Source organism: Festucalex cinctus, chromosome 4, assembly GCF_051991245.1.
Source record: "Festucalex cinctus isolate MCC-2025b chromosome 4, RoL_Fcin_1.0, whole genome shotgun sequence".
Lineage (NCBI taxonomy): Eukaryota > Metazoa > Chordata > Actinopteri > Syngnathiformes > Syngnathidae > Festucalex > Festucalex cinctus.
Genome location: NC_135414.1, coordinates 1,108,201 through 1,134,229, shown reverse-complemented (window position 1 = coordinate 1,134,229; position 26,029 = coordinate 1,108,201). Strand labels below are relative to the sequence as shown.

The 26,029-nt window shown below is 39.3% G+C and overlaps 1 protein-coding gene and 1 long non-coding RNA gene across 4 annotated transcripts in view; one reads left to right on the top strand and one right to left on the bottom strand.

The window, feature by feature from the left end:
- efl1 (elongation factor like GTPase 1) overlaps positions 1 to 26,029 on the bottom strand; it is a 371,901-nt gene that overhangs the window by 273,714 nt on the left and 72,158 nt on the right. For all 3 annotated transcript variants that reach the window (XM_077518226.1, XM_077518227.1, XM_077518225.1), the window contains exons 6-7: positions 2,667 to 2,804; positions 2,384 to 2,595 (exon numbers count right to left, since the gene is read on the bottom strand). In XM_077518226.1, coding sequence (XP_077374352.1) covers positions 2,384 to 2,595; positions 2,667 to 2,804 — 350 coding nt within the window. The remainder of the gene's footprint in view (positions 1 to 2,383; positions 2,596 to 2,666; positions 2,805 to 26,029) is intronic.
- Positions 23,938 to 25,273, top strand: LOC144017058 (uncharacterized). Its single transcript, XR_013283080.1, has 3 exons — positions 23,938 to 24,215; positions 24,627 to 24,857; positions 25,130 to 25,273. It is a non-coding gene; the product is annotated as an uncharacterized LOC144017058 (long non-coding RNA).

Below are 26,029 nucleotides of genomic sequence, written 5' to 3'. Positions count from 1 at the left end.
GTTCTACTTATCCATTATCAGAAACTATGGTTGTTGCTTGCGTCTGAACTCGGTGAGCTTCTCTTTGGCACGCTGTCCTGTTGTAACCCGCGCGGCAGACCGCTTCCATGAAGACGTCTCCTTCAAGCCTTCCTCAAGAGCCACCGCGTTGCTCTCCCTCGCAGCCGTCCCGTCTCTTGCAGTTGTTGTCACCTCGATGCCACGTTCGGCCAAATCCGTGGCGACCTCGTCCGCACTTTCGTAGATTCGAAGTCCCGTATCCCAATACACTCTCATCTTCGTGTACGGCGTTTGAAAGCGAACGCCCTTTTGCTTCAACGCTGCTTTTATCGGGCCATATGCCTTCCGCTTTCCCATGACGTCTGCCGTGTAATCGTTGTCGAAGTAAATCCGCCTGCCGTTGACTTCAATCTTTTTCCGCCATGCTTCTTTGAGGACCGTTTCCTTAACGTAGAACTGTAGGAAGTTGACAATGATCGATCGAGAAGCCGTTGGTGTATTTGGCTTAGGTCCAAGTGCTCGATGTGCCCGCTGTATCTGGAGCTCCATGTCATGCGGCAAAGCGAGATTCTTTTTAAGCAAAGCACTCACAAAGTCAATCATCGATGTTCCTTCTGTCTCTTCCGGTACCCCGTAAATTCGCAGATTGTTCCTTCGAGAGCGGCCTTCCAAATCAACAATTTTCTTTTGCATGTCATTGTTTTCTTTCACCACCACGATCAGCGTATCTTTCATTGATTGACAAGCCGACTCTAACTCGACAATGCGAGACTGCGCCTCCGCAATGCTAGCGTTATGGCTCTGTAGCTCTCTCAAAACATCATTCTTGAATTCGGCAAGGTCGTCTTTCATCGCCCGCTTAACATCAGTCTTGAAGTCAACGAGGTTTTGTTTCAAGTCTGCTTGGAAGTCCTTAAACTCCTGGGTAAGAAGTGAGAAGCTTCGAAGCATTACGTCTTGAGTAGCCATGTTAGCTTCCGCCCCGTTAGCCTCATTAGCCTCTTCGTCGTCACCGCTGAGTTCGCTGTTTTCACCTACTTGACTTAACTTCTTTCCGACCCTATGACTCCGATTCTGTTTCCCTCCTTTCATATTCTATGTGAGCCAACAATTGTGTCAATTTTCCTTAATTGGAGGTACTTCAGTAAACCGACAATCGGGAGCTCGCAGTTATGCGTCCATCTTGTTCGACTATCCGGAAGTCTCCGCAGACGTAATTTTGGTGAGTTTTTTTGTCTCATGAGACCTTGAGACGAGTGTCTCACTTGTTTATTCTGTTTGAGCTTGGTTTTAAAACAACACTTCACCATTTTGAGATGACTTTTCGGCTGCCGTAGTGTCGTGCGTTTTGTAAACTGAGTACTGTACACCCAACGTAAGTGTGCGGCGGCGGCGACTGATAAATTTGAGTTGTCCTATATTTATTTTGAGGCTAAATAGGTGTATATGTGGCCATATGTTGTGTCGTTCGATTTCATGAATGAAAATTAGGATGGACGAAATTATTGGTTGTCATTACTCACCGTTTAGATGCCGCCGCCGCTGCCGTCGTCGTAGCGTCTTTTAATGTACATGTATTGTAGTGCTGGTGAACTAAATAGGCCAAGCAGCGAACAAACACAACAGCTCTTTAATGACAACTTGCATGTGACTGTCGGCCGCAACCACGCCAGAGCACAACAACTCCAAACGCGGTTAGCTTACCACAACAAGTCCTGTGTTGCCTTTACGGACCATGGGAAACTAGATGTTTTTTAAATGAAATCAGAGTTGTAACGTCATATAAGCAGGTATGATTTTACTTTGTCTACACTTTAGCATGTGTGAGTTTACTGACTGAAGATCGCTAAGTTTAATTTTTAAAATATGTATACTGAATTTATTTATTTATAAATACAGTGTTTACATGTATGTTTCATGCAGCATGAAAAATTGGGTATGTTGAGGGGTAAATTGTAGAAAAAAAATATATTAAAAGGCTTCATTTGCCTTTATCGTAAGATCCTGTAATATATAATAGATCTGATATTGTTCATTATAATTAACTTTTTGTTGGGTTGAAAAAAAAAAATCATTTAAAAGGACCTTGAAGAAAAAAAAAAAAACAATCGTACATGATATCGCAATCGCATTTTTTTGAAAAAAAAAAAAAAATCGCAATTAGATTATTTTCCATAATCGTTCAGCCCTAATATTTATAAATTCTGTTTGGTCCAAAAAGAACTTGCATTATTCAAGTGTTTCAAATAATTGTATTAGTTTTAATATTTTTCAGTGTTTTAACATTTTCTTGTTTGGTACCAATAAATTTCAATTATCATCAAAATAATAGTGATGAATAAGTCTGCCTGAGAGAGATTATTGAAAAATAGACCATCCTCACCTGAAGCCCCATCCATCAAGAGCACTCGCAAAGACCACATTTCCTTGGTCAGGAGAGAAGTACAGATGAGAGTCATCTGCCTCAGCAAGCCCTGCACTCCAGTCATACACTTGACTTTCAGGCGGCGCTTCACTCCCTTTTTCCTCTTTGGTTTTCTCTGCTTGCTCCTCCATCACTCTGGACGTGAACAAGGTTCCTGTGACAGCATTCACCTAAAATAAAACACATAATGGCATAAAAGTACTCGACTCGTGTCTAAGGTGTAAAATTGCGAGATCTTCACCTGTTCCATGATCTTTTGCAAGTGGGCATAAGCCTCCTGAGGGGTAAGTTTCAGCTCCATGATAAGTCGGTCGATTTTATTAATAACCAGAACTGGCCTGATGTGTTCCAACCAAGCCTGTCGCAGCACGACCTGCGTCTATCATAACACATACAGACATAACACATACCATTTTAGAATGCGAAAATCAACGTTTTTACCATGCTCTGAATCCTTCTCTCTGTAAAGTCGGATGTTTCAGGCTACACTTTGAACAGGAAATCATTTTGCGACAATGCGGGACGTTTCTGTGGAAAGACAGTTTTATAGCCCTCCAGCCAATCGCAGAGCGGGGGGGTGGCGCAAATGGGGCCGGGGCGAATTTGTCGGCTGCGTGACGTCACTCCCGCGGCAATTTGACAGCAGGCACGGATTTGTTTTTCACTCACTCATTCACACATGTAAGCTTCTGTGAGTGAGTGAGTGAGTGAGTGAGTGAGTGAGTGAGTGAGTGAGTGAAAAAAAATAATAATCCGTGCGTGCAGTCAAATTGCCACGGGAAGTGACGTCACGCAGCCGACAATTCGCCAATATCGTATCCAATATCGCCTGTGGTGTTCAATTTTAATGCGTTTGCCCTCCATAAAAAAAGGGGGGTATTTTGTATGTTCCAATTCATGGGTTCTTGTATTGTTGATGTTCTTGCATGCACTTTTCTTAATGCTTTATTCATGTAACAAAAAGCAACCTTTTGTTGATAACTACCAATATGCTTTTTTCAGAAATAGTTTGGCTTTTGAATATCCAGTCTGGGTGTATGTATTGACAGCTCCTCACAAGTTGTTTTCCATGTCCTTTAGTATGCTGTTCCAAATAGTGTAGACAATTTGAATTGTTGCTAGTTGTATTTGTTTCCACTCAATTTTCAAATGCCTTCATGAATGTGTGATATTGTAATGGTTCTCCATCAAATACTGTGATCTCTCGCTTTGGTAGAGATGCGATGCATTGCAACAGAGATATTTTGTTTAGCAACCTCATAATGCCATGATCATCATCATTTCCCACATCAGATCTATTTGCATTTGAATTTGAATTTGAGATGGGTTGTTGAGGAATATACTGTGTATTAGTTGGTTCTGTTTTGAACACAGGCTGATAAACATAATGGTTGTTTGTTGATTCTGTTCCAAAGACAGAAGTCACAGAACGTGAAGAAACATTGTTGTACAAGGTTGTTTTATCCATTACAGTGCGTTGAACCATTGTTAGGGCCCGAGCAGCGACCGCTGCGAGGTCCCTATTGTTTTTGTAAAAATTATTATTTTTATTATTAGGGCCCGAGCAGCGACCGCTGCGAGGTCCCTATTGTTTTTGTAAAAATTACAGTAGAACCTCTACTTACGAACGTCTCTTCATACGAAATTTTCGAGTTACGAAACTCCTCAACGGGAAAATATTGCCTCTTGTTACGAAAGAAATTTCTAGATACGAAAGGTTAAAATACATTACCGAACGCAACATACTTTCGGCTATGGCTATTTCGTACCATAGGTACCTATGAGCGTAAATAATAGATCGGTGTTTGTGCATCGTTCTGGCATCCCATTGGCTAAGAGGAACCTATACCATAGGTATCTATGAGCGTATACTAGATCGGTGTTTGTGCATGTTTCTGGCATCCAATTGGCTAAGAGGAACCTCTACCATAGGTATGAGCGTATACTAGATCGGTGTCTATACAGCGTCCTCATCATTCATCCCGCGGCCCATGAGGTGTTCCGATTTGTGCAAAAATTCAAACAATTGGTGATTGATGAAGACACAGTAAGTTTTTAATTGCGACGAGACGGGCCTTTTTTTTTTTTTAAATGCCTCGCCATACCAGAAGTTTCCATGAAGTTTCAGAATTTGTTTAAAAGAATCGCCCAGAAAAAGTGTTCACCAGTCGGGCATTTGCTTACTAAGATTATGTTTGCATTGGACATTAACTAAGGATTGTTAAAAAAAAATACAAATATTCATTTATTGTGCAATAATCTAATTGTAACGTGTATTTGTTATGTTTTGATGCATTATTATGCTTTATAAAAAATTTATGTCTGAAATTTGGGAGGCTTGAAACGGATTAGGGCATTTACATGGAAAATGCGTCTCTACTTACAAATTTTTCTACTTAAGAACTTTCTTCCAGAACCAATTAATTTCCTAAGTAGAGGTACCACTGTATTATTATTATTATTAGGGCCCGAGCAGCGACCGCTGCGAGGACCCTATTGTTTTTGTAAAAATTATTATTATTAGGGCCCGAGCAGCGAGCGCAGCGAGGTCCCTACTGTTTTTGTAAAAATTATTATTATTATCATTATTATTATTATTATTATTATTAGGGCCCAAGCAGCTACCGCTGCGAAGTCCCTATTGTTTTTCGTTCGAATTATTATTATTATTATTAGGGCCCGAGCAGCGACCGCTGCGAGGGTCCCTATTGTTTTTGTAAAAATTATTATTATTAGTGCCCGAGCAGCGACCGCTGCGAAGTCCCTCTTGTTTTTGTAAGAATTCTTCTTCTTCATCTTCTCCGTAAACGATTGCAAAGTTTGGTGAGTTTTTGTAAATGTTTAGGCCCTCAAAAATGCGGTCTCTTCGGGCCCGGCGAAAAATTTTATATTATGTAGTTGTCACAACAAAGCGACTCTATAGTGCCACCTAGCGCAGAAAAATAAAAACCAATCCCGGCCCGTTTGAGCTAGAGCTACGAAAATTGGCAGGCACGTGTAGCACCCCGAGACGCACAAAAAAGTCAGTGGAAGCCATTTCCTAAAATGTACAGGAAGTGACCTATGAATTTTTGAATGTCCTATTTTGGCCCATTTTGGTACATTCACTGTGGTCATACTTTTACCCCCTTTGCAAATATTTTTCAGCCAGTTGACTTCAAACTTGCCATGTATCATCTCAAGACCCGAGACAACAACTGGGCAAAAAATCTTGACTTTTTGAAATACTATATGACGGGGGCGGGGCATCAAATATTGCCTTGCAGTGATACGAACGAACAGAAAAGTAGTGGCTGGCGGTAATGGCGTCTGACTTTTTTCAGGAAAGGAGTATTGTGATGGAAATGTATCACACTTTTGAAAAGAAATAGTTTTTAGAAGAAAAACGCTTTATTTCCAACACCCCAGCCAGCTTGCTGGACTATTTTCCTCTCGTCCAACGCCGGAACAGAAGTGGTGTCACCGAACGCTGTCAGGGGTAAGTCAGTGGTGATCGCACACACGGGAGGTGAGGATGAAATTGAGATTCATGTTAAAAAAGCCGAACGATCCCTTTAATAACTCCCCGGTACATGCTCCAAAAAATCCCAAACTTGACATGTATGTTTATCGTCAAGGCCTGAAGGTATCTCTATGGACAACATTCAGTTATATATGCAGCGCCACCTAGCCCTTGAGGCAGAAAAAAAAAAAATACCCCACTTACGGTATTTTTACAAAAATTGTAAACTCATTCTCAGTGTGATAACTAAGTCATTTATGAATATTCTTTTACTTTCCACCACGCAAAATGTTCACTGGCATCAGACCTATCCAAACATACGTATTTTTTATTTAGTTTTATTTAATTTTGATAGCCTCTATGGACGTTAAAAGCAGTATCGTGAATGAATGATATGCTTAATAACTCCCCGGTACATCCTTCAAAAATCCCAAACTTGACATGTATATTTATAGTCAAGGCCTGAAGGGTATCTCTATGATAAAATTCAGTTATAAAATACAGCGCCACCTAGTACTTGAGGCATAAAAAAACCCAACCCCACTTAAGGTATTTTGTACAAAATTTGTGAACTCATTGTAAGTGTTATAACGAAGTCATTTATGAATATTCTTTTACTTTCCACTACTCAAGAAGTTCACTGGTATCAGACCGATCCAAACATATGTACTTTTTTATTTTGTTTTATTTATTTATGATAGCCTCTATGGACAATAAAAGCAACATCGTGCAATGAGTATGAGTGATGATGGGTATATATACTTTTGCAAAAAATATCAATCAGGTCAACTCATTCCCTAAAAATAAAAAAGGACGCTGATTTTTGCAGATCTTAACAATCACCAAAATCCATTGAGCTTGACACACACATCACACCTGGCAAAAATCCACATGTAAAGGTTTATCATGCATGTTCAAAGAAATTTTGCTCCTAATGTGCCAGTACCCCCAACGTGCAAGAACCCCAACTTGGCCCGGGCTGCGAGGGCCCTTTATAGCTGCTCGCAGCTCTAGTTAGGCCCGAGCAGCGACTGCTGCGAGGTCCCTCTTGTTTTTCTAAGAATAATTAGGGCCCGAGCAACGACCGCTGCGAGGTCCCTATTGTTTTTGTAAAAATTCTTCTTCTTCTTCTTCTTCTTCTTCTTTATTCTCCGCAAACGATCGCGATTTTGGGTACCTAAACATTCACGAAAACTCACCAAACTTTGCACACTCCTCAGGCCTAGCGAAAAATTTGATATTATGAAGTCGTCATAACAACGCGACTCATAAAAAAATTCATAGCTCATTTCCTGTACATTTTAGCTACATGGTCCCAATAGACTTTTTTGTGCGTCTCGGGGTGCTACACGTGCCTGCCAATTTTCGCTGCTCTAGCTCAAATGTGCCGGGCTTGGTTTTTATTTTTCTACGCTAGGGGGCGCTATAGACTAACGTTGTTATGACAATGTCAGAATATCAAATTTTTCGCCGGGCCTGAGGAGTGTGCAAAGTTCGGTGAGTTTTCGTAAATGTTTAGGTACCCAAAATCGCGATCGTTTGCGGAGAATAAAAAATAATAATAATAATAATAATTTAAAAAAAAACAATAGGGACCTCGCAACGGGTCGCTGCTCGGGCCCTAACTAGAGCTGCGAGCAGCTATAAAGGGCCCTCGCAGCCCGGGCCATGTTGGGGTACTTGCACGTTGGGGTACTTGCACATTGGGGGTACTGGCACATTGGAAGCAGAATTTCTTTGAAAATGGCATGATAAATCATTACATGTGTTTTTTTTATTTATTTTTTTGCCAGGTGTGATGAGTGTGTCAAGCTCAATGGGTTTTGGTGATTGTTAAGATCTGCAAAAATCAGCGTCTTTTGGTATTTTTTGTAAAAGTATATATACACACATCATCGCTCGTACTCATTGCACAATGTTGCTTTTATTGTCCATAGAGGCGATCAAAAAAATGAAACTAAATAAAAAAAAGTACATATGTTTGGATCGGTCTGATACCAGTGAACATATTGAGTGGTGGAAAGTAAAAGAATATTCATAAATGACTTAGTTAAAACACTTACAATGAGTTTACAATTTTTGTAAAAATACCATAAGTGAGGCATTTTTATTTTTTTTTTTTATGCCTCAAGGACTAGGTGGCGCTGTATTTATAACTGAATTTTGTCATAGAGATACCTTCAGGCTTTGACTATAAATATACATTTCAAGTATGGGATTTTTTGGAGCATGTACCTGGGAGTTATTAAGCACATCCTTCATTCACGTTATTGCTTTTAATGTCCATAGAGGCTATCAAAAATACATAAAACTAAATAACACAAAAATGTATGTTTGGTTAGGTCTGATGCCAGTGAACATTTTGAGTGGTGGAAAGTAAAAGAATATTCATAAATGACTTAGTTATCACACTTAGAATGAGTTTACATTTTTTGTAGAAATACCGTAAGTGGGGTATTTTTTTTTCATGCCTCAAAGGCTAGGTGGCGCTGCATATATAACTGAATGTTGTCATAGAGATAGCTTCAGGCCTTGACTATAAACATACATGTCAAGTTTGGGATTTTTTGGAGCATGTACCGGGGAGTTATTAAGCACATTATTTTTCATTGCGAAACACAAATTTTGATGCCCCGCCCTCATCATATAGTATTTTGAAAAGTCAAGATTTTTTCCCCTGTCGTTGGCTCAGGTCTTGACATGGCCCAGGTCAAGTCTGAAGTGAGTCGGATGAAACGTGTAGGAGCACTGGGCAAAAGTATGTCCACTGTAAATTTGCTAAAATCGTAAAAAATGAGACATTCAAAAATTCGTAGCTCACTTCCTGTTCATTTTAGCATATGGGTCCAAGAGACTTTTTTTGTAGGTCTTGGGCTCCCTCATACACCTAAAAATTTTCGGAGATCTTGCTTAAACGTACAACCGGGGCTGCTTCATTAAAAATTTCTAGGGGCCGGTATTGAGTCATTTTTGTAAAAATAGCACAATCCAGGATAAAATATTGCTCACTTTGCCAGGCCAGATGTGTGTGCCAAGTTTCATGTGTTTCTGCGCTGGTTTAGGCCCTCAAAATTGGTGTTGTTTTCTTGGCGAACAGCGCTTAGCCACGCCCACAGCTATTGGCGAAAACTCACAAACTTCGTGCTGTGACATCATGAAGACCGAAACCCTCATCTGAACAAATATGAGGTAGGTGTAGTTTATGTGGTTGGAGAAAAGCATTGAAGAAAAATCGTAAGAAAGAAAATTGCCAGTAGGTGGCGCTATCAGTAAGATGAAATATAAGTTCGTAGATGTCTTAAGGGCTGGACTCTCATCAAATGTGTGAAATTTTGAGAAGATAGGATCATCTGGGTCAAGTTAAAGCAGCTTTTATTGCCACGAAAAATTACCAGACTTTGCGGCACCGTAGCGGCCACTCCCTTTGGCGAAAAGTTACAATATTCGGTGTGGGGCATGATCAACATCTTAAGGCTTTTCTGACCATTTTTCACCTGGATCCCTTCAAAGAGCTTGGCACAGTAGCTAAAAACGTAAAGTATGACATTTATTGTCACCACTAGGTGGCGCTATATATGTAACTGAATTTTATCATATAGATGTTTTCAGGCCGTGGCTATTAAGTTGCATGAGAAGTTTGAGATTTTTTGGAGCTTGTACATGGGAGTTATTAAGCATTTTGTCTTTCTGGACAAATGAAATTTGAAAGGCAATATTTGATGCCCCGCCTCCGTCATATAGTATTTCAAAAAGTCAAGATTTTTTGCCCAGTTGTTGTCTCGCCTCTTGAGATGATACATGGCAAGTTTGAAGTCAACTGGCTGAAAAATATTTGCAAAGGGGGTAAAAGTATGACCACAGTGAATGTGCCAAAATTGGACATTCAAAAATTCATAGCTCACTTCCTGTACATTTTAGGAAATGGCTTCCACTGACTTATTTGTGCGTCTCGGGGTGCTACAGGTGCCTGCCAATTTTCGTAGCTCTAGCTCAAACGGGCCGGGATTGGTTTGTATTTTTCTGCGCTAGGTGGCGCTATAGAGTCGTGTTGGTATGACAACTTCATAATATAAAATTTTACGCCGGGCCCGAAGAGATTGCAAAGTTTGGTGAGTTTTCGTAAATGTTTAGGCCCTCAAAAATGCGAGAAGAAGAAGAAGAAGAAGAAGAAGAAGAAGAAGAAGAAGAAGAAGAAGAAGAAGAAGAAGAAGAAGAAGAAGAGGAGGAAGAGGAGGAAGAGGAGGAAGCAGAGGAGGAAGAGGAGGAAGAAGAGGAAGAGGAAGAGGAGGATAATAATAATAATAATAATAATAATAATAATAATAATTACAAAAACAAGAGGTACCTCGCAGCGATCGCTGCTCGGGCCCTAACTAGAGCTGCGAGCAGCTATAAAGGGCCCTCGCAGCCCGGGCCACGTTGGGGTACTTGCACATTGGGGTACTTGCACGTTGGGGTACTCGCATATTGGGGTACTGGCACATTTGGAGCAAAATTTCTTTGAACATGGCATGATAAACCTTGAAATGTGTTTTTTTTTGCCAGGTATGATGTGTGTGTCAAGCTCAATGGGTTTTGGTGATTGTTAAGATCTGCAAAAATCAGCGTCCTTTTTTATTTTTAGGGAATGAGTTGACCTGATTGGTATTTTTTCAAAAGTATATATACCCATCATCGCTTGTACTCATTGCACGATGTTGCTTTTATTGTCCATAGAGGCTATCAAAAATAAATAAAACAAAATAAAAAAGTACATATGTTTGGATCGGTCTGATACCAGTGAACATCTTGAGTAGTGGAAAGTAAAAGAATATTCATAAATGACTTCGTTATAACACTTAAAATGAGTTCACAAATTTTGTACAAAATACCGTGTGTTTTTTTTTTATGCCTCAAGGACGAGGTGGCGCTGTATTTATAACTGAATTTCGTCATAGAGATACCTTCAGGCCTTGACTATAAATATACATGTCAAGTTTGTGATTTTTTTGAAGCATGTACCGGGGAGTTATTAAGCATATCCTTCATTCACGATACTGCTTTTGACGTCCATAGAGGCTATCAAAAATAAATAAAAATAAATAAAAAATCCATATGTTTGGATCGGTCTGATGCCAGTGAACATTTTGAGTGGTGGAAAGTAAAAGAATATTCATAAATGACTTAGTTATCACACTGAAAATTAGTTTACAATTTTTGTAAAAATACCGTAAGTGGGGTATTTTTTTTTCATGCCTCAAGGGCTAGGTGGCGCTGTATATATAACTGAATGTTGTCATAGAGATACCTTCAGGCCTTGACGATAAACATACATGTCAAGTTTGGGATTTTTTGGAGCATGTATCGGGGAGTTATTAAGCATATCCTTTTTCAGTGCGAAACACAAATTTCGATGCCCCGCCCTCATCATATAGTATTTCCAAAAGTCAAGATTTTTCCGTCTGTTGTTGGCTCAGGTCTTGGCATCTTCCAGGTCAAGTCTTAAGTCAGTCGGATAAAAGGTGTAGGAGAAGTGGGCAAAAGTATGCCCCCTGAAAATGTGCAAAAATCGTCAAAAATGGGACATTCAAAAATTCGTAGCTCACTTCCTGTTCATTTTAGCATATGGGTCCAAGAGACTTTTTTGTAGGTCTTTGGCTCCCTCATAAGCCTAAAAATTGCCGTAGATCTTGCTTAAACGTACAATCGGGGCTGCTTCGTTAAAAATTTCTAGGGGGCGCTATTGAGTCATTTTTGTAAAAATAGCACAATCAACAATAAAATATTGTTCATTTTACCAGGCCAGATGTGTGTGCCAAGTTTCATGAGTTTCTGCGCATGTTTAGACCCTCAAAACTGGCGTTGTTTTCTTGGAGAACAGTGCTTAGCCACGCCCACAGCGATTCGCGAAAACTCACAAACTTCGTGTTGTGACATCATGAAGGCCGAAACCCTCATCTGAGCAAATAGGAGGTAGGTCCAGTTAACGTGTTTGGAGAAAAACGTAGAAGAAAATTCGTAAGAAAAAAAATTGCCACCAGGCCGTGACTATTACGTTGCCTGAGAAGTTTGAGATTTTTTGGAGCTTGAACATGGGAGTTATGAAGCATTTGCTCTTTCTGGACAAATGAAATTTTAAAGACAATATTTGATGCCCCGCCCCCATCATATATTATTTCGAAAAGGCAAGACTTTTTGCACAGTTGTTCTCTCAGGTCTTGAGATGATAAATGCCAAGTTTGAAGTCAATTGGATGAAAAATGTTTGCAGAGGGGGAAAAAGCATGACCACAGTGAATGTGCCAAAATAGGCCAAAATTGGGCATAAAAAAATTTATAGCTCATTTCCTGTACATTTTAGCTACATGGTCCCAATAGACTTTTTTGTACGTCTCGGGGTGCTACACGTGCCTGCCAATTTTCGTTGCTCTAGCTCAAATGTGCCGGGCATGGTTTTTATTTTTTTACGCTAGGGGGCGCTATAGAGTCGCATTGTTATGACAACGGCAGAATATCAAATTTTTCGCCGGGCCTGAAGAGTGTGAAAGTTTGGTGAGTTTTCGTAAATATTTAGGTCCTCAAAAATGAGATCGTTTGCGGAGAATAAAGAAGAAGAAGAATAACTAGAGCTGCGAGCAGCTATAAAGGGCCCTCGCAGCCCGGGCCACGTTGGGGTACTTGCACGTTGGGGTACTCGCACATTGGGGTACTGGCCCATTAGGAGCAAAATTTCTTTTAACATGGCATGATAAACTTTTACATGTGGATGTTTTTTGCCAGGTGTCATGTGTGTGTCAAGCTCAATGGGTTTTGGTGATTGTTAAGATCTGCAAAAATCAGCATCCTTTTTTATTTTTAGGGAATGAGTTGACCTGATTGGTATTTTTTTGCAAAAGTATATATACCCCTCATCACTCATACTCATTGCACGATGTTGCTTTTATTGTCCATAGAGGCTATCATAAATAAATAAAACAAAATAAAAAAGTACATATGTTTGGATCGGTCTGATACCAGTGAACATTTTGAGTAGTGGAAAGTAAAAGAATATTCATAAATGACTTAGTCATAACACTTACAATGAGTTCACAAATTTTGTACAAAATACCTTAAGTGGGGTTGGGTTTTTTTATGCCTCAAGGACTAGGTGGCGCTGTATTTATAACTGAATTTTGTCATAGAGATACCTTCAGGCCTTGACTATAAATATACATGTCAAGTTTGGGATTTTTTGAAGGATGTACCGGGGAGTTATAAAGCATATCCTTCATTCACGATACTGCTTTTAACGTCCATAGAGGCTATCAAAAATAAATAAAAAAGTACGTATTTTTGGATCGGTCTGATGCCAGTGAACATTTTGAGTGGTGGAAAGTAAAAGAATATTCAGAAATGACTTAGTTATCACACTTAGAATGAGTTTACAATTTTTGTAAAGATACCGTAAGTGGGGTATTTTTTTTTTCATGCCTCAAGGGCTCGGTGGCGCTGCATATATAACTGAATGTTGTCATAGAGATAACTTCAGGCCTTGACTATAAACATACATGCCAGGTTTTGGATTTTTGGAGCATGTACTGGGGAGTTATGAAGCATATCCTTTTTCATTGCAAAATACAAATTTTGATGCCCCGCCCTCATCATATAGTATTTCGAAAAGTCAGGATTTTTCCCCCTGTCGTTGGCTCAGGTCTTGCCATGGTCCAGGTCAAGTCTGAAGTAAGTCGGATGAAACGTGTAGGAGAAGTGGGTAAAAGTATGCCCCCTGTAAATGTGCTAAAATCGTAAAAAATGGGACATTCAAAAATTCGTAGCTCACTTCCTGTTTAGCATATGGGTCCATGAGACCTTTTTCTAGGTCTTGGGCTCCCTCATACACCTAAAAATATTCATAGATCTTGCTTAAACGTACAAGCGGGGCTGCTTCGTTAAAAATTTCTAGGGGCCGCTATTGAGTCATTTTTGGAAAAATAGCACATTCTACGATAAAATATTGCTCATTTTGCCAGGCCAGATGTGTGTGCCAAGTTTCATGCGTTTCTATGCCAGTTTAGACCCTCAAAAGTGGCGTTGTTTTCTTGGCGAACAGTGCTTAGCCACGCCCACAGCGATTCACGAAAACTCACAAACTTCAAGTTGTGACATCATGAAGGCGGAAACCCTCATCTGAGCAAATATGAGGAAGGTCCAGTTAACCTGTTTGGAGAAAAACGTTGAAGAAAATTCGTAAGATAAAAGAATTGCCACTAGGTGGCGCTATAAGTAATATGAAATATAAGTTCTTAGATGTCTTAAGGGCTGGACTCTCATCAAATGTGTGAAATTTTGAGAAGATTGGACCATCTGGGTCAAGTCAAAGCAGCTTTTAATCTCACGAAAAATCAGACTTTGCGGCACCGTAACGGCCACGCCCTTTGGCGAAAATTTACAATATTCGGTGTGGGGCATGATCAGCATCTTAAGGCGTTTCTGACTAATTTTCAACTTGATCCCTTCAACGAGCTCGGCACAGTAGCTAAAAATGTAGTGTGACATGTATTATTACCACTAGGTGGCGCTATATATATATATATATATATATATAATATATATATATATATATATATATATATATATATATATATATATATATATATGTATAACCAAATTTTATCGTATATATGTTTTCAGGCCATGACTATTAAGTTGCATGAGAAGTTTGAGATTTTTTGGAGCTTGTACATGGGAGTTATTAAGCATTTTGTCTTTCTGGAAAAATGAAATTTTAAAGGCAATATTTGATGCCCCGCTACAAAAAAGTCTCTTGGACCCATATGCTAAAATGAACAGGAAGTGAGCTACGAATTTTTGAATGTCCCATTTTTGACAATTTTTGCACATTTACAGGGGGCATACTTTTGCCCACTTCTCCTACACGTTTCATCCGACTGAGTTAAGACTTGACCTGGATGGACCATGTCAAGACCTGAGCCAACGACAGGGGGAAAAATCTTGACTTTTTGAAATACTATATGATGAGGGCGGGGCATCAAAATTTGTGTTTCACAATGAAAGAGGATATGCTTAACTCATTCACTCCCAACCATTTTCACTTGTGGTTTCCTGGATTTTGACTGATTTTTCAAGGCCCGCGAAATATTATGTTCTATTGCTATAAAAATATGGAACATACCAAAAGAGAGATTAAAGTCTCTTCTTTTATCAGGGGAAAAAAAAAAGTATATTCCTGTTTCCGCTGTGCAGCAATTAGCAATAGAACATGGCTAAGTTTGAATGTTTTTCACAATTCTGCTTAGAACTGTGGGGAAATCAGCTTGTTTTAACATGGCCTGGTTGATCTCTTATACTCTGCTGCCACTCAACCATTTTCTGCAGTAGAGAGACTGCATCAAAGACTTCTCTATGCTCTGGCATTAAAAACAAAACAAAAACAACAACAACGTATAAGTACGTCTTTGGGACACTTAAAACATTTAAAATGACGTATTTATACGTTTTTGGGAGCTAATGAGTTAATAACTCCCCGGTACATGCGCCAAAAAATCCCAAACTTGACATGTATGTTTATAGTCAGGGCCTGAAGCTATCTCTATGACAACATTCAGTTATATATGCAGCGCCACCGAGCCCTTTAGGCATGAAAAAAAAATACCCCACTTACGGTATTTTTACAAAAATTGTAAACTCATTCTCAGTGTGATAACTAAGTCATTTATGAATATTCTTTTACTTTCCACCACTCAAAATGGTCACTGGCATCAGACCTAATGTTTTTGTAAAAATTATTATTATTATTAGGGCCCGAGCAGCAAACGCTGCGAGGTCCCTATTGTTTTTGTAAAAATTATTATTATTATTATTCCGCTTCTTCTTCTTTATTCTCCGCAAACGATCGCATTTTTGAGGACCTAAACATTTACGAAAACTCACCAAACTTTGCAATCTCTTCGGGCCCGGCGAAAAATTTGATATTATGTAGTTGTCATAACAACGCGACTCTATAGCGCCCCCTAGCGTAGAAAAATAAAAACCAATCCCGGCCCGTTTGACCTAGAGCTACGAAAATTGGCAGGCACGTGTAGCACCCCGAGACGCACAAAAAAGTGAGTGGAAGCCATTTTCTAAAATGTACAGGAAGTGAGCTATGAATTTTTGAATGTCCAATTTTGGCCCATTTTGGCGCATTCACTGTGGTCATGCTTTTCCCCCCTTTGCAAACATTTTTCATCCAATTGACTTCAAACTTGCCATGTATCATCTCAAGAGCTGAGACAACAACTGAGCAAAATATCTTGACTATTCGAAATATTATATGACGGGGGCGGGGCATAAAAAATTGCCTTTCAAATCTCATTTGTCCAGAAAGACAAAATGCTTAATAACTCCCATGTACAAGCTCCAAAAAATCTCAAACATCTCATGCAACGTAATAGTCACGGCCTGAAAACACCTATATAATAAAATTCAGTTATATATTTAGCGCCACCTAGTGGTGACAATAAATGTCATACTTTACGTTTTTAGCTACTGTGCCGAGCTCGTTGAAGGGATCCATTTGAAAATTGGTCAGAAAAGCCTTAAGATGTTGATCATGCCCCACACCGAATATTGTAACTTTTCGCTAAAGGGCGTGGCCGTTACGGTGCCGCAAAATCTGAAGATTTTTCGTGACGATAAAAGTTGCTTTAACTTGACCCAGATGATCCTATCTTCTCAAAATGTCACACATTTGATGAGAGTCCAGGCCTTAAGACATCTACGAACTTATATTTCATCTTACTTATAGCACCACCAAGTGGAAAAATTTTTTCTTACGAATTTTCTTCAATGTTTTTCTCCAAACACATGAAGTGGACCTACCTCATATTTGCTCAGAAGAGGGTTTCGGCCTTCATGATGTTACAACACGAAGTTTGTGAGTTTTCGCGAAACGCTGTGGGCGTGGCTAAGCACTGTTCACCAAGAAAACAACGCCGATTTTGAGGGTCTAAACATGCACAGAAACTCATGAAACTTGACACACACATCTGGCCTGGTAAAATGAGTAATATTTTATCATGTATTGTGCTATTTTTACAAAAATGACTCAATAGCGCCCCCTAGAAATTCTTATCTAAGAAGCCCCGCTTGTACGTTTAAGCAAAATCTTTGGAGATTTTTAGGTGTATGAGGGAGCCCAAGACCTACAAAAAAGTCTCTTGGACCCATGTGCTAAAATGAACAGGAAGCGAGCTACGAATTTTTGAATGTCCCATTTTTCAGGATTTTAGCACATTTACAGGGAGCATACTTTTGCGCACTTCGCCGACACGTTTCATCCGACTGACTTCAGACTTGACCTGGACCATGTCAAGACCTGAGCCAACGACAGTGGGAAAAATCTTGACTTTTCGGAATACTATATGATGAGGGCGGAGCATCAAATTTTGTGTTTCGCAATGAAAAAGGATATGCTTAATAATGCCCCGTACATGCTCCAAAAAATCACAAACTTGACATGTATGTTTATAGTCGAGGCCTGAAGGTATATCTATGACAATATTCAGTTATATATGCAGCGCCACCTAGCCCTTGAGGCATAAAAAAAAAATACCCCACTTACGGTATTTTTACAAAAATTGTAAACTCATTTTAAGTGTTATAACTAAGTCATTTATGAATATTCTTTTACTTTCCACCACTCAAAATGTTCACTGGCATCAGACCTAACCAAACATACATATTTTTGTTATTTAATTTTATTGAATTTTGATAGCCTCTTTGGACATTAAAAGCAATATTGTAAATGAAGGATATGCTTAATAACTCCCCGGTACATGCTCCAAAAAATCCCAAACTTGACATGTATGTTTATCGTCAAGGCCTGAAGGTATATCTATGACAATATTCAGTTATATATGCAGCGCCACCTAGCCCTTGAGGCATAAAAAAAACTACCCCACATACGGTATTTTGTACAAAAAATGTAAACTCATTCTAAGTGTGATAACTAAGTCATTTATGAATATTCTTTTAGTTTCCACCACTCAAAATGTTCACTGGCATCAGACTTATCCAAACATATATATATTTTTATTTATTTTTGATAGCCTCTGTGGACATTAAAAGCAATATCGTGAATGAAGGATATGCATAATAACTCCACGGTACATGCTCCAAAAAAAATCCCACACTTGACATGTATGCTTATAATCAAGGCCTGAAGGTATCTCTATGACAACATTCAGTTATAAATACAGCGCCACCTAGCCCTTGAGGCATAATATATATAAAAAAAAAAACACATACGGTATTTTGTACAAAAAATGTAAACTCATTCTAAGTGTGATAACTAAGTCATTTATGAATATTCTTTTAGTTTCCACCACTCAAATTGTTCACTGGCTTCACACCGATCCAAACGTATGTACGTTTCCATTTTGTTTTATTCATTTTTGATTGCCCCTTTGGACAATAAAAGTAACATTGTGCAATGAGTACAACGAGCGATGATGTATATATACACTTTTACAAAAAATACCAATCAGGGCAACTCATTGCCTAAAAATAAATAAGGACGCTGATTTTTGCAGGTCTTGACAATCACCAAAACCCGTTGAGCTTGACACACACTGGCAAAAAAAATATTCTACATGTAAACGTTTATTATGCCATTTTCAAAGAAATTTTGCTTCCAATATGCCAGTACCCCAACGTACCAGTGCCCTAACGTGCAAGTACCCCAACGTGCAAGGACCCCAACGTGGCCCGGGCTGCGAGGGCCCTTTATAGCTGCTCGCAGCTCTAGTTATTATTATTATTACTATTATTATTATTATTATTAGGGCCCGAGCAGCGACCGCTGCGAGGTCCCTATTGTTTTTGTAAAAATTATTAGGGCCCGAGCAGCGACCGCTGCGAGGTCCCTATTGTTCCTGAAGGAATTCTTATTATTAGGGCCCGAGCAGCGACCGCTGCGAGGTCCCTATTGTTCATGAAGGAATTCTTATTATTATTAGGGCCCGAGCAGCGACCGCTGCGAGGTCCCTATTGTTTTTCAAGGAATTCTTATTATTCTTCTTTTTATTTGTTATTATTATTTTCCGCAAACAATCACATTTTTGAGACACTAAACGTGAACGAAAACTCACCAAACTTTACACACACGTCAGGCCTGGCGAAAAAGTTGATATTTTAAAGTCGCCATAGGTGATAACAGAAAAATGGCTCCATAGCGCCACCTACGTAGGTTAAACAGATCCCTGGCCCGCTACGATTGTCCGACGGCTATGAAAATTGTGTGGCACCTGTAGCACATCCAGATGAACAAAAACCTCTTTGATGTGTGTACCCTAAAATAGACAGGAAGTGAGATATGAGTATTTAAATGTCCAATTTTGGCCAATTTTTGCACATTTACAGGGGTCATACTTTTGCCTGCTTCTCCTACACGGTTAATCCAATTGACTTCAAACTTGGGATGTACCATCTCAAGACCTGGGACAACACCATGGTAAAAAATCTAAAGTTTTCGACATACTATATGACGGCGGTGGGGCATCAAATTTAGAGTTTCAAAACTCTTACTAAACGTAGTATTGCCGGTTGTATGTTTAACCTAGAGCTACGAAAATTGGTACACATATGTAACAGACTATGACCTACAAAAAAGTCTGTTGGTGCCATATGCCAAACCCAACAGGAAGTCCGCCAGAGGCGGGGCATCAAATTTTGAGTTTCAAAATTCTTACTTAATGAAGCATTCCCGGCTGTACGTTTCACCTAGAGTTACCAAAATTTAAAGACATATGTAACAGCCCTCAAGGTACAAAAAACTATTTTTGAACCATATGCTAAACCTAACAGAAAGTCCACCATTTTGATTTACTTTGGAACGTGTTCCCATTTTTTTGGCCATTTTATAGGGGTCCTATTTTAACGAACTCCTCTTACAGAGTTTATCCGATCATCTTCAAACTTGGTGTGATTCATCTTAAGATGTTGAAGATGAAAAGTTATTGAAAGCTTTTTATTTCGCTGCACGCTGTTGTCGTGGCATGCACTTGTTTGCAAAGGAAAAAAATTCTTCTTAATGAAGAATTCTCAGTTGTACGAAGCAGCTAGAGCTACGAAAATTTGTAGACATATGTAACAGCCCACGATGTACAAAAAAGTCTCTTGCTGCTTTGTGCTAAACCCAACAGGAAGTCCCGCAAGGGCCGGGCATCACTTTTTGAGCTAAAAAACTCCTCTTTAACGAAGCATTCCCGGTTGTACCTTTCACCTAGCGCTATGATAATTTGGAGGCATACATAAGAGCCCACGATGTACAAAAAAGTCTTTTAGAACCATATGCTAAGCCAAACAGGAAGTCCGGCATTTTGATTTACTTTGCTATTTGTAGCCATTTTTTGGGGGCCTTTTATAGGCCTCATATTTTCTACAAAACTTATCAGATTGTCTTCATTCTTTGGCATGTTTCATCTGAAGTATTGCCGGTTATACGTTTAATCTAGAGCTACGAAAATTGGTACACATATGTAACAGACTATGATCTACAAAAAAGCCTGTTGGTGCCATATGCTAAACCTAACAGGAAGTCCGCCAGAGGCAGGGCATCAAATTTTGCATTTCAAAATTTTTACTTAATGAAGCATTTCCGGCTGTACGTTTCACCTAGAGTGACCAAAATTTGAAGACATATGTAACAGCCCTCGAGGTACAAAAAACTCTTTTTGAACCATATGCTAAACCTAACAGGAAGTCTGCCATTTCGATTTACTTTGGAACATGTTGCCATTTTTTTGGCCATTTCATAGGGGTCTTATTTTAACGAACTCCTCCTACAGAGTTTATCCGATCATCTTCAAACTTGGTGTGATTCATCTTAAGATGTTGACGATGAAAAGTTATTGAAAGCTTTTTATTTCGTCGCACGCTGTTGTCGTGGCATGCACTGTTGGCAAAGGAAAAAAAAATCCTTCTTAATGCAGCGTTCCCAGTTGGACGAAGCAGCTCGAGCTACAAAAATTTGTAGACATATGTACACATTTGTCCACATATATATATTTACATATGCATGTAAAAAAATTATGTCAGGCTAAACTAAACGGTTGATTAGGCCCCACACATTTTCACCTTACCATACCCGGCCCTCTTTGCAAAAGGTTTGAACACTCCTGGCCTAAACCTAGGTGTATACTCAAACTATGCACGCACATAAAGCCTGGAACAAAATGTGTAATTTAGAGGGTTCTTGTTTTGTTTTTTGTATTCCTTATATTTCATGTCATTATACTTGACACACTATTTTTACTACTCACTGAATCAGTTATAAGAACATTTAATTGATACAATCCAATCACATCCTAGAGAATTGAAAACACATTCAATCATGAGGTTGTTAAGACACATTTACTTCTGTAGCACTTAACCACAAACAAGTTGCGACATCCCCTGATCTAACCCTCCAACCGGGCAAGGAAAAACTTTCAGGGGTCATATTTTAACGAACCCCTCCTACAAAATTTATCCGACTGTCTTCAAACTTGGTGTGTTTCATCTTAAGATGTTTAAGATGCAAAGTAATCGAAAGTTTTTTATTTTGTAACACGCTGTTGCCATAGCAATGCATTGTTTGTCAAGTGCTGCTTTTTTTTTTTTATACACATGAAAACTCATGGAACTTTGCAAACACATCAGACTTGTCATGAACATGAATTTTCAGAGATTTATTGTGCAATTTGCAATAAATAGCGCCCTCTAGACCTTTTTATGAAGCATTTCCGATTGTATGATTATGCTAGACCTACAAAAAAGTATTATGTAGCCATTTGCCAAACCAAAGAGGAAGTCCGCTATTTTGATTTTATTTTGGGAATTATACATCATTTTTGGCCTTTTTCATTCAACTTTGCACAGACAAGGCATGGAAAAAACTAACATTTTAAATGGTCCTTGTTCCATGTAACAGTTGTCAAGTGCTGCTTTTTTTTTTTTTTATACACATGAAAACTCATGAAACTTTGCAAACACATCAGACTTGTCATGAACATGAATTTTCAGAGATTTATTGTGCAATTTGCAATAAATAGCGCCCTCTAGACATTTTTATGAAGCATTTCCGATTGTATGATTATGCTAGACCTACAAAAAAGTATTATGTAGCCATTTGCCAAACCAAAGAGGAAGTCCGCTATTTTGATTTTATTTTGGGAATTATACATAATTTTTGGCCTTCTTCATTAAACTTTGCACAGACAAGGCATGGAAAAAACTAACATTTTAAATGGTCCTTGTTCCATGTAACAGTACCCCAACGTGCCAGTACCCTGACGTGCAAGTAACCCAACGTTGTGCTCAATAGCGCCCTCTATGCATTTTTATGGAGCATTTCCAATTGTATGATTCAAGCGATACACAACTAAAGATGACTTGACCTAGATTTGTGAAAACTGGGAGGCATACCTATTAGCTTAAGACCTACAAAAAGTATTCTGTAGCCGTATGCTAAACCTAAAAGGAAGTCCGCCATTTTGAATTTATTTTGGGAATTGCGCACCATATTTTGCGTTTTGATTAAACTTTGCACACACAAGGCTTGTCAAAAACATTTTAGATGGTCCTTGTCCTATTTGACAGTACCCCAACGTGCCAGTACCCCCGACGTGCAAGTACCCCAACGTGGCACGCCTTTGCTGTAGCGATGCATTGTTTGCAAAGAATTTTTTTTTTTTATATGATTCAGCTAGATGTGTGAATATTGGGAGGCATACCTATCAGCCGAATACCTCGACAAAGCATTCCATAGCAATGTGAACAAACACAAAAAGCATGGCAAAACATTTACAATTTAGACGGTTTCTTATGAAACAGTACCCTAACGTGCCAGTACCCCGACGTGCAAATACCCCAACGTGGCACGGGTTGCGAGGGCCCTTTATAGCTGCTCGCAGCTCTAGTTAGGGCCCGAGCAGCGACCGCTGCGAGGTCCCTATTGTTTTTGTAAAAATTATTAGGGCCCGAGCAGCGACCGCTGCGAGGTCCCTATTGTTTTTCGTTCGAATTATTATTAGGGCCCGAGCAGCGACCGCTGCGAGGTCCCTATTGTTTTTGTAAAAATTATTATTATTAGGGCCCGAGCAGCGACCGCTGCGAGGTCCCTATTGTTTTTGTAAAAATTATTATTATTATTATTATTATTATTAGGGCCCGAGCAGCGACCGCTGCGAGGTCCCTATTGTTTTTGTAAAAATTATTATTATTATTATTATTATTATTATTATTATTATTATTCTTTATTCTCCGCAAACAATCGCGATTTTGGGTACCTAAATATTCACGAAAACTCACCGAACTTTGCACACTCCTCAGGTCCGGCGAAAAATTTGATATTATGAAGTCGTTATAACAACGCGACTCTATAGCGCCCCCTAGCATAGAAAAATAAAAACCAAGCCCGGCACGTTTGAGCTAGAGCAACGAAAATTGGCAGGCACGTGTAGCACCCCGAGACGCACAAAAAAAAGTCTATTGGGACCATGTAGATAAAATGTACAGGAAGTGAGCTATGAATTTTTTAATGTCCAATTTTGGCCTATTTTGGCACATTCACTGTGGTCATGCTTTTTCCCCCTATGTAAACATTTTTCATCCCATTGACTTCAAACTTGGTATTTATCATCTCAAGACCTAAGAGAACAGCTGGGCAAAAAGTCTTGCCTTTTCGAAATACTATATGACGGGGGCGGGGCATCAAATATTGCCTTTAAAATTTCATTTGTCCAGAAAGAGCAAATGCTGAATAACTCCCATGTACAAGCTCCAAAAAATCTCAAACTTCTCAGGCAACGTAATAGTCACGGCCTGAAAACATCTATATGACAAAATTCAGTTATACATATAGCGCCACCTAGTGGTTACAATAAATGTCATACTTTACGTTTTTAGCTACTGTGCTGAGCTCGTTGAAGGGATCCAGTTGAAAATTGGTCAGAAAAGCCTTAAGATGTTGATGATGCCCCACACCGAATAGGTCGCTTGCACATGTCGTCACTTCCGCCTCGGATTTCTCGTAGTCGCCATGCTGGGTGGCCTCCATTTACGTAGCGATTCGGTCTAACACGTATCTATCACGTTTGTTTTCTGCGTTTAAAATGGTACATTGTTGCTGCATCGTTGGCTGTTCGAACAAAGCCAAGGGGGAAAATGGTCGGTCTTTTTTCCGAATTCCGAAAATAACTAGGAACCAGGGCCTGGAGACAGAGGAGTGCGGACTCCGGAGGGAAGTCGTTACTTTGGGCTCGTGTGTGCAGCGATCACTTTGTGAGCGGTAAGCTTGTTTACCTTTATTTAATGCATGAGGATTAATAACGTTTCGACCGCCCATATATGGGCAAGTTGCTTATGTTTTGGATTCATGAGCAAGCAAGTTCGGTAGTACAAGCTGGCTAGCGGACGTTAGCCGAAAGCTAACATCGAACATTTTCACCCAAGTAGTGCCAGTGCAAAGTGTTTACTGCTGAAATTGGATTGATTAGTCTTGGGCTCTTAATGCCGATAACATGTTTTTTGGTGGCAAAATGTAAACTAGGAAAAAAGAGACAGAAGGGGGTGATGCAAGAAAACAGACCCCCGGTAGCCTACACATCATGCTAAAGAACTTATTCACGGCCACCCTACTGCGGTAAAATAACCAGTCTTTCCATGTTTTATTTGTTTATATATTTGTTTATTTTAACAGGTCGCCCTGCGCCCGTTTTTCTGTCCAATCATCCCGACTGGGCTCCAACATTAAAGTTGGGTCCCAAGTTACAACATCTATGTCTCAGCCCAGTCGGTGCCAAGATATGAACGTGCACAGGAGAGACAAGCAAAGAAAAGACGACTCGAAGTGGCAGAGATTGTTGCAGTTATGCAGCCAGATGGCTCCAGTAACCTGTACCCTCAAGTACTGCTGACATCATTGACTCTGGTATGCCACTCAGAATTCATTACATGATATATTGTATGCATGAGTGAATGTATGTGTTTGTTTGTGTGTGTACACGCACCTTATATTTTAGAGACATTTGGAAGTGTTTATAGAAATAAGTATTTGCCTGTAGCAATGTTCATACATTAAAAAATGCAACAAAATGTGTACATTTCTTTTACACTGACAAAAAAACTATACTACTTTACTATATTAAACCTATTACTGGTACCGTATTTTTTTGTGATTCTTTTCTTTATTTTTTTCTTTAGGGATCTCATGCCACACCGACTTGATTGCCAATGACATGATGGAAACGAAGGCGGGCATCAAAGCATTGGAGGAGGACAACATGCGACTGTTTGTTTGGCGCTAATAAAGGCAGCGTTTATACAAATTCTATTGTTGGGTTTGTTTACAAAGCTATACATAATACAAATGACAGGATTTGACTCAATGTGCAATATGGTCCCTCTTAAAGTAATGGCATAAATCTCTATTATTTCTAAAAGCACAAAAAATGAAGTGAATAATGATTAGATGTAGTAATTTCAGGGTTAAAAATTGAACTGTTAATTAATGTAGTTTATTTTAGCACAGGTGCCTACCATCCTGAGATGACGGTATGATGTAATGTTGATGGGGTACGCAATGACTTTCATTATGCTATGTACAGAGGAAAAAGTTGCTCTCTTTTAAATTTGTTTAATGTAAGACAAGTACCAGTACTGTGTTACAGTTTTCCCAATAATCCTTGTTTCACACTTGTCACAAAACCACTGTCCTTTTGGCAGTCTAGATTGGCACACTTCAAGTGATATCATTTGATTTTACAATCTGCTGCAGCACAAAAAACTACTTTATTCCGCATCTTTGAAGTACATGAGCAAGTGGTAGGTGACAGCGGCTGAGCAGGAACACTGGAAGTCCACTGCTGATCTAGTAAATGCTCTCCCGAGCAGTTCAGGTAAGGAGGGGATTTTGGGAAAAAAAAAACTCTGGCTTTTCCAACTGGCCAAAACGAGCGATCTGGGTGGACTCGCTCAATCACACTTTGTCCACACCACAAAGTCGCAGAAGTCCGTCCAGTTAAACTCATCTGTGCCTGAATCTGAAAATATTACAAACATTGTAATGAAAATATGAAACATAGAATTAAATAAGAAACTACA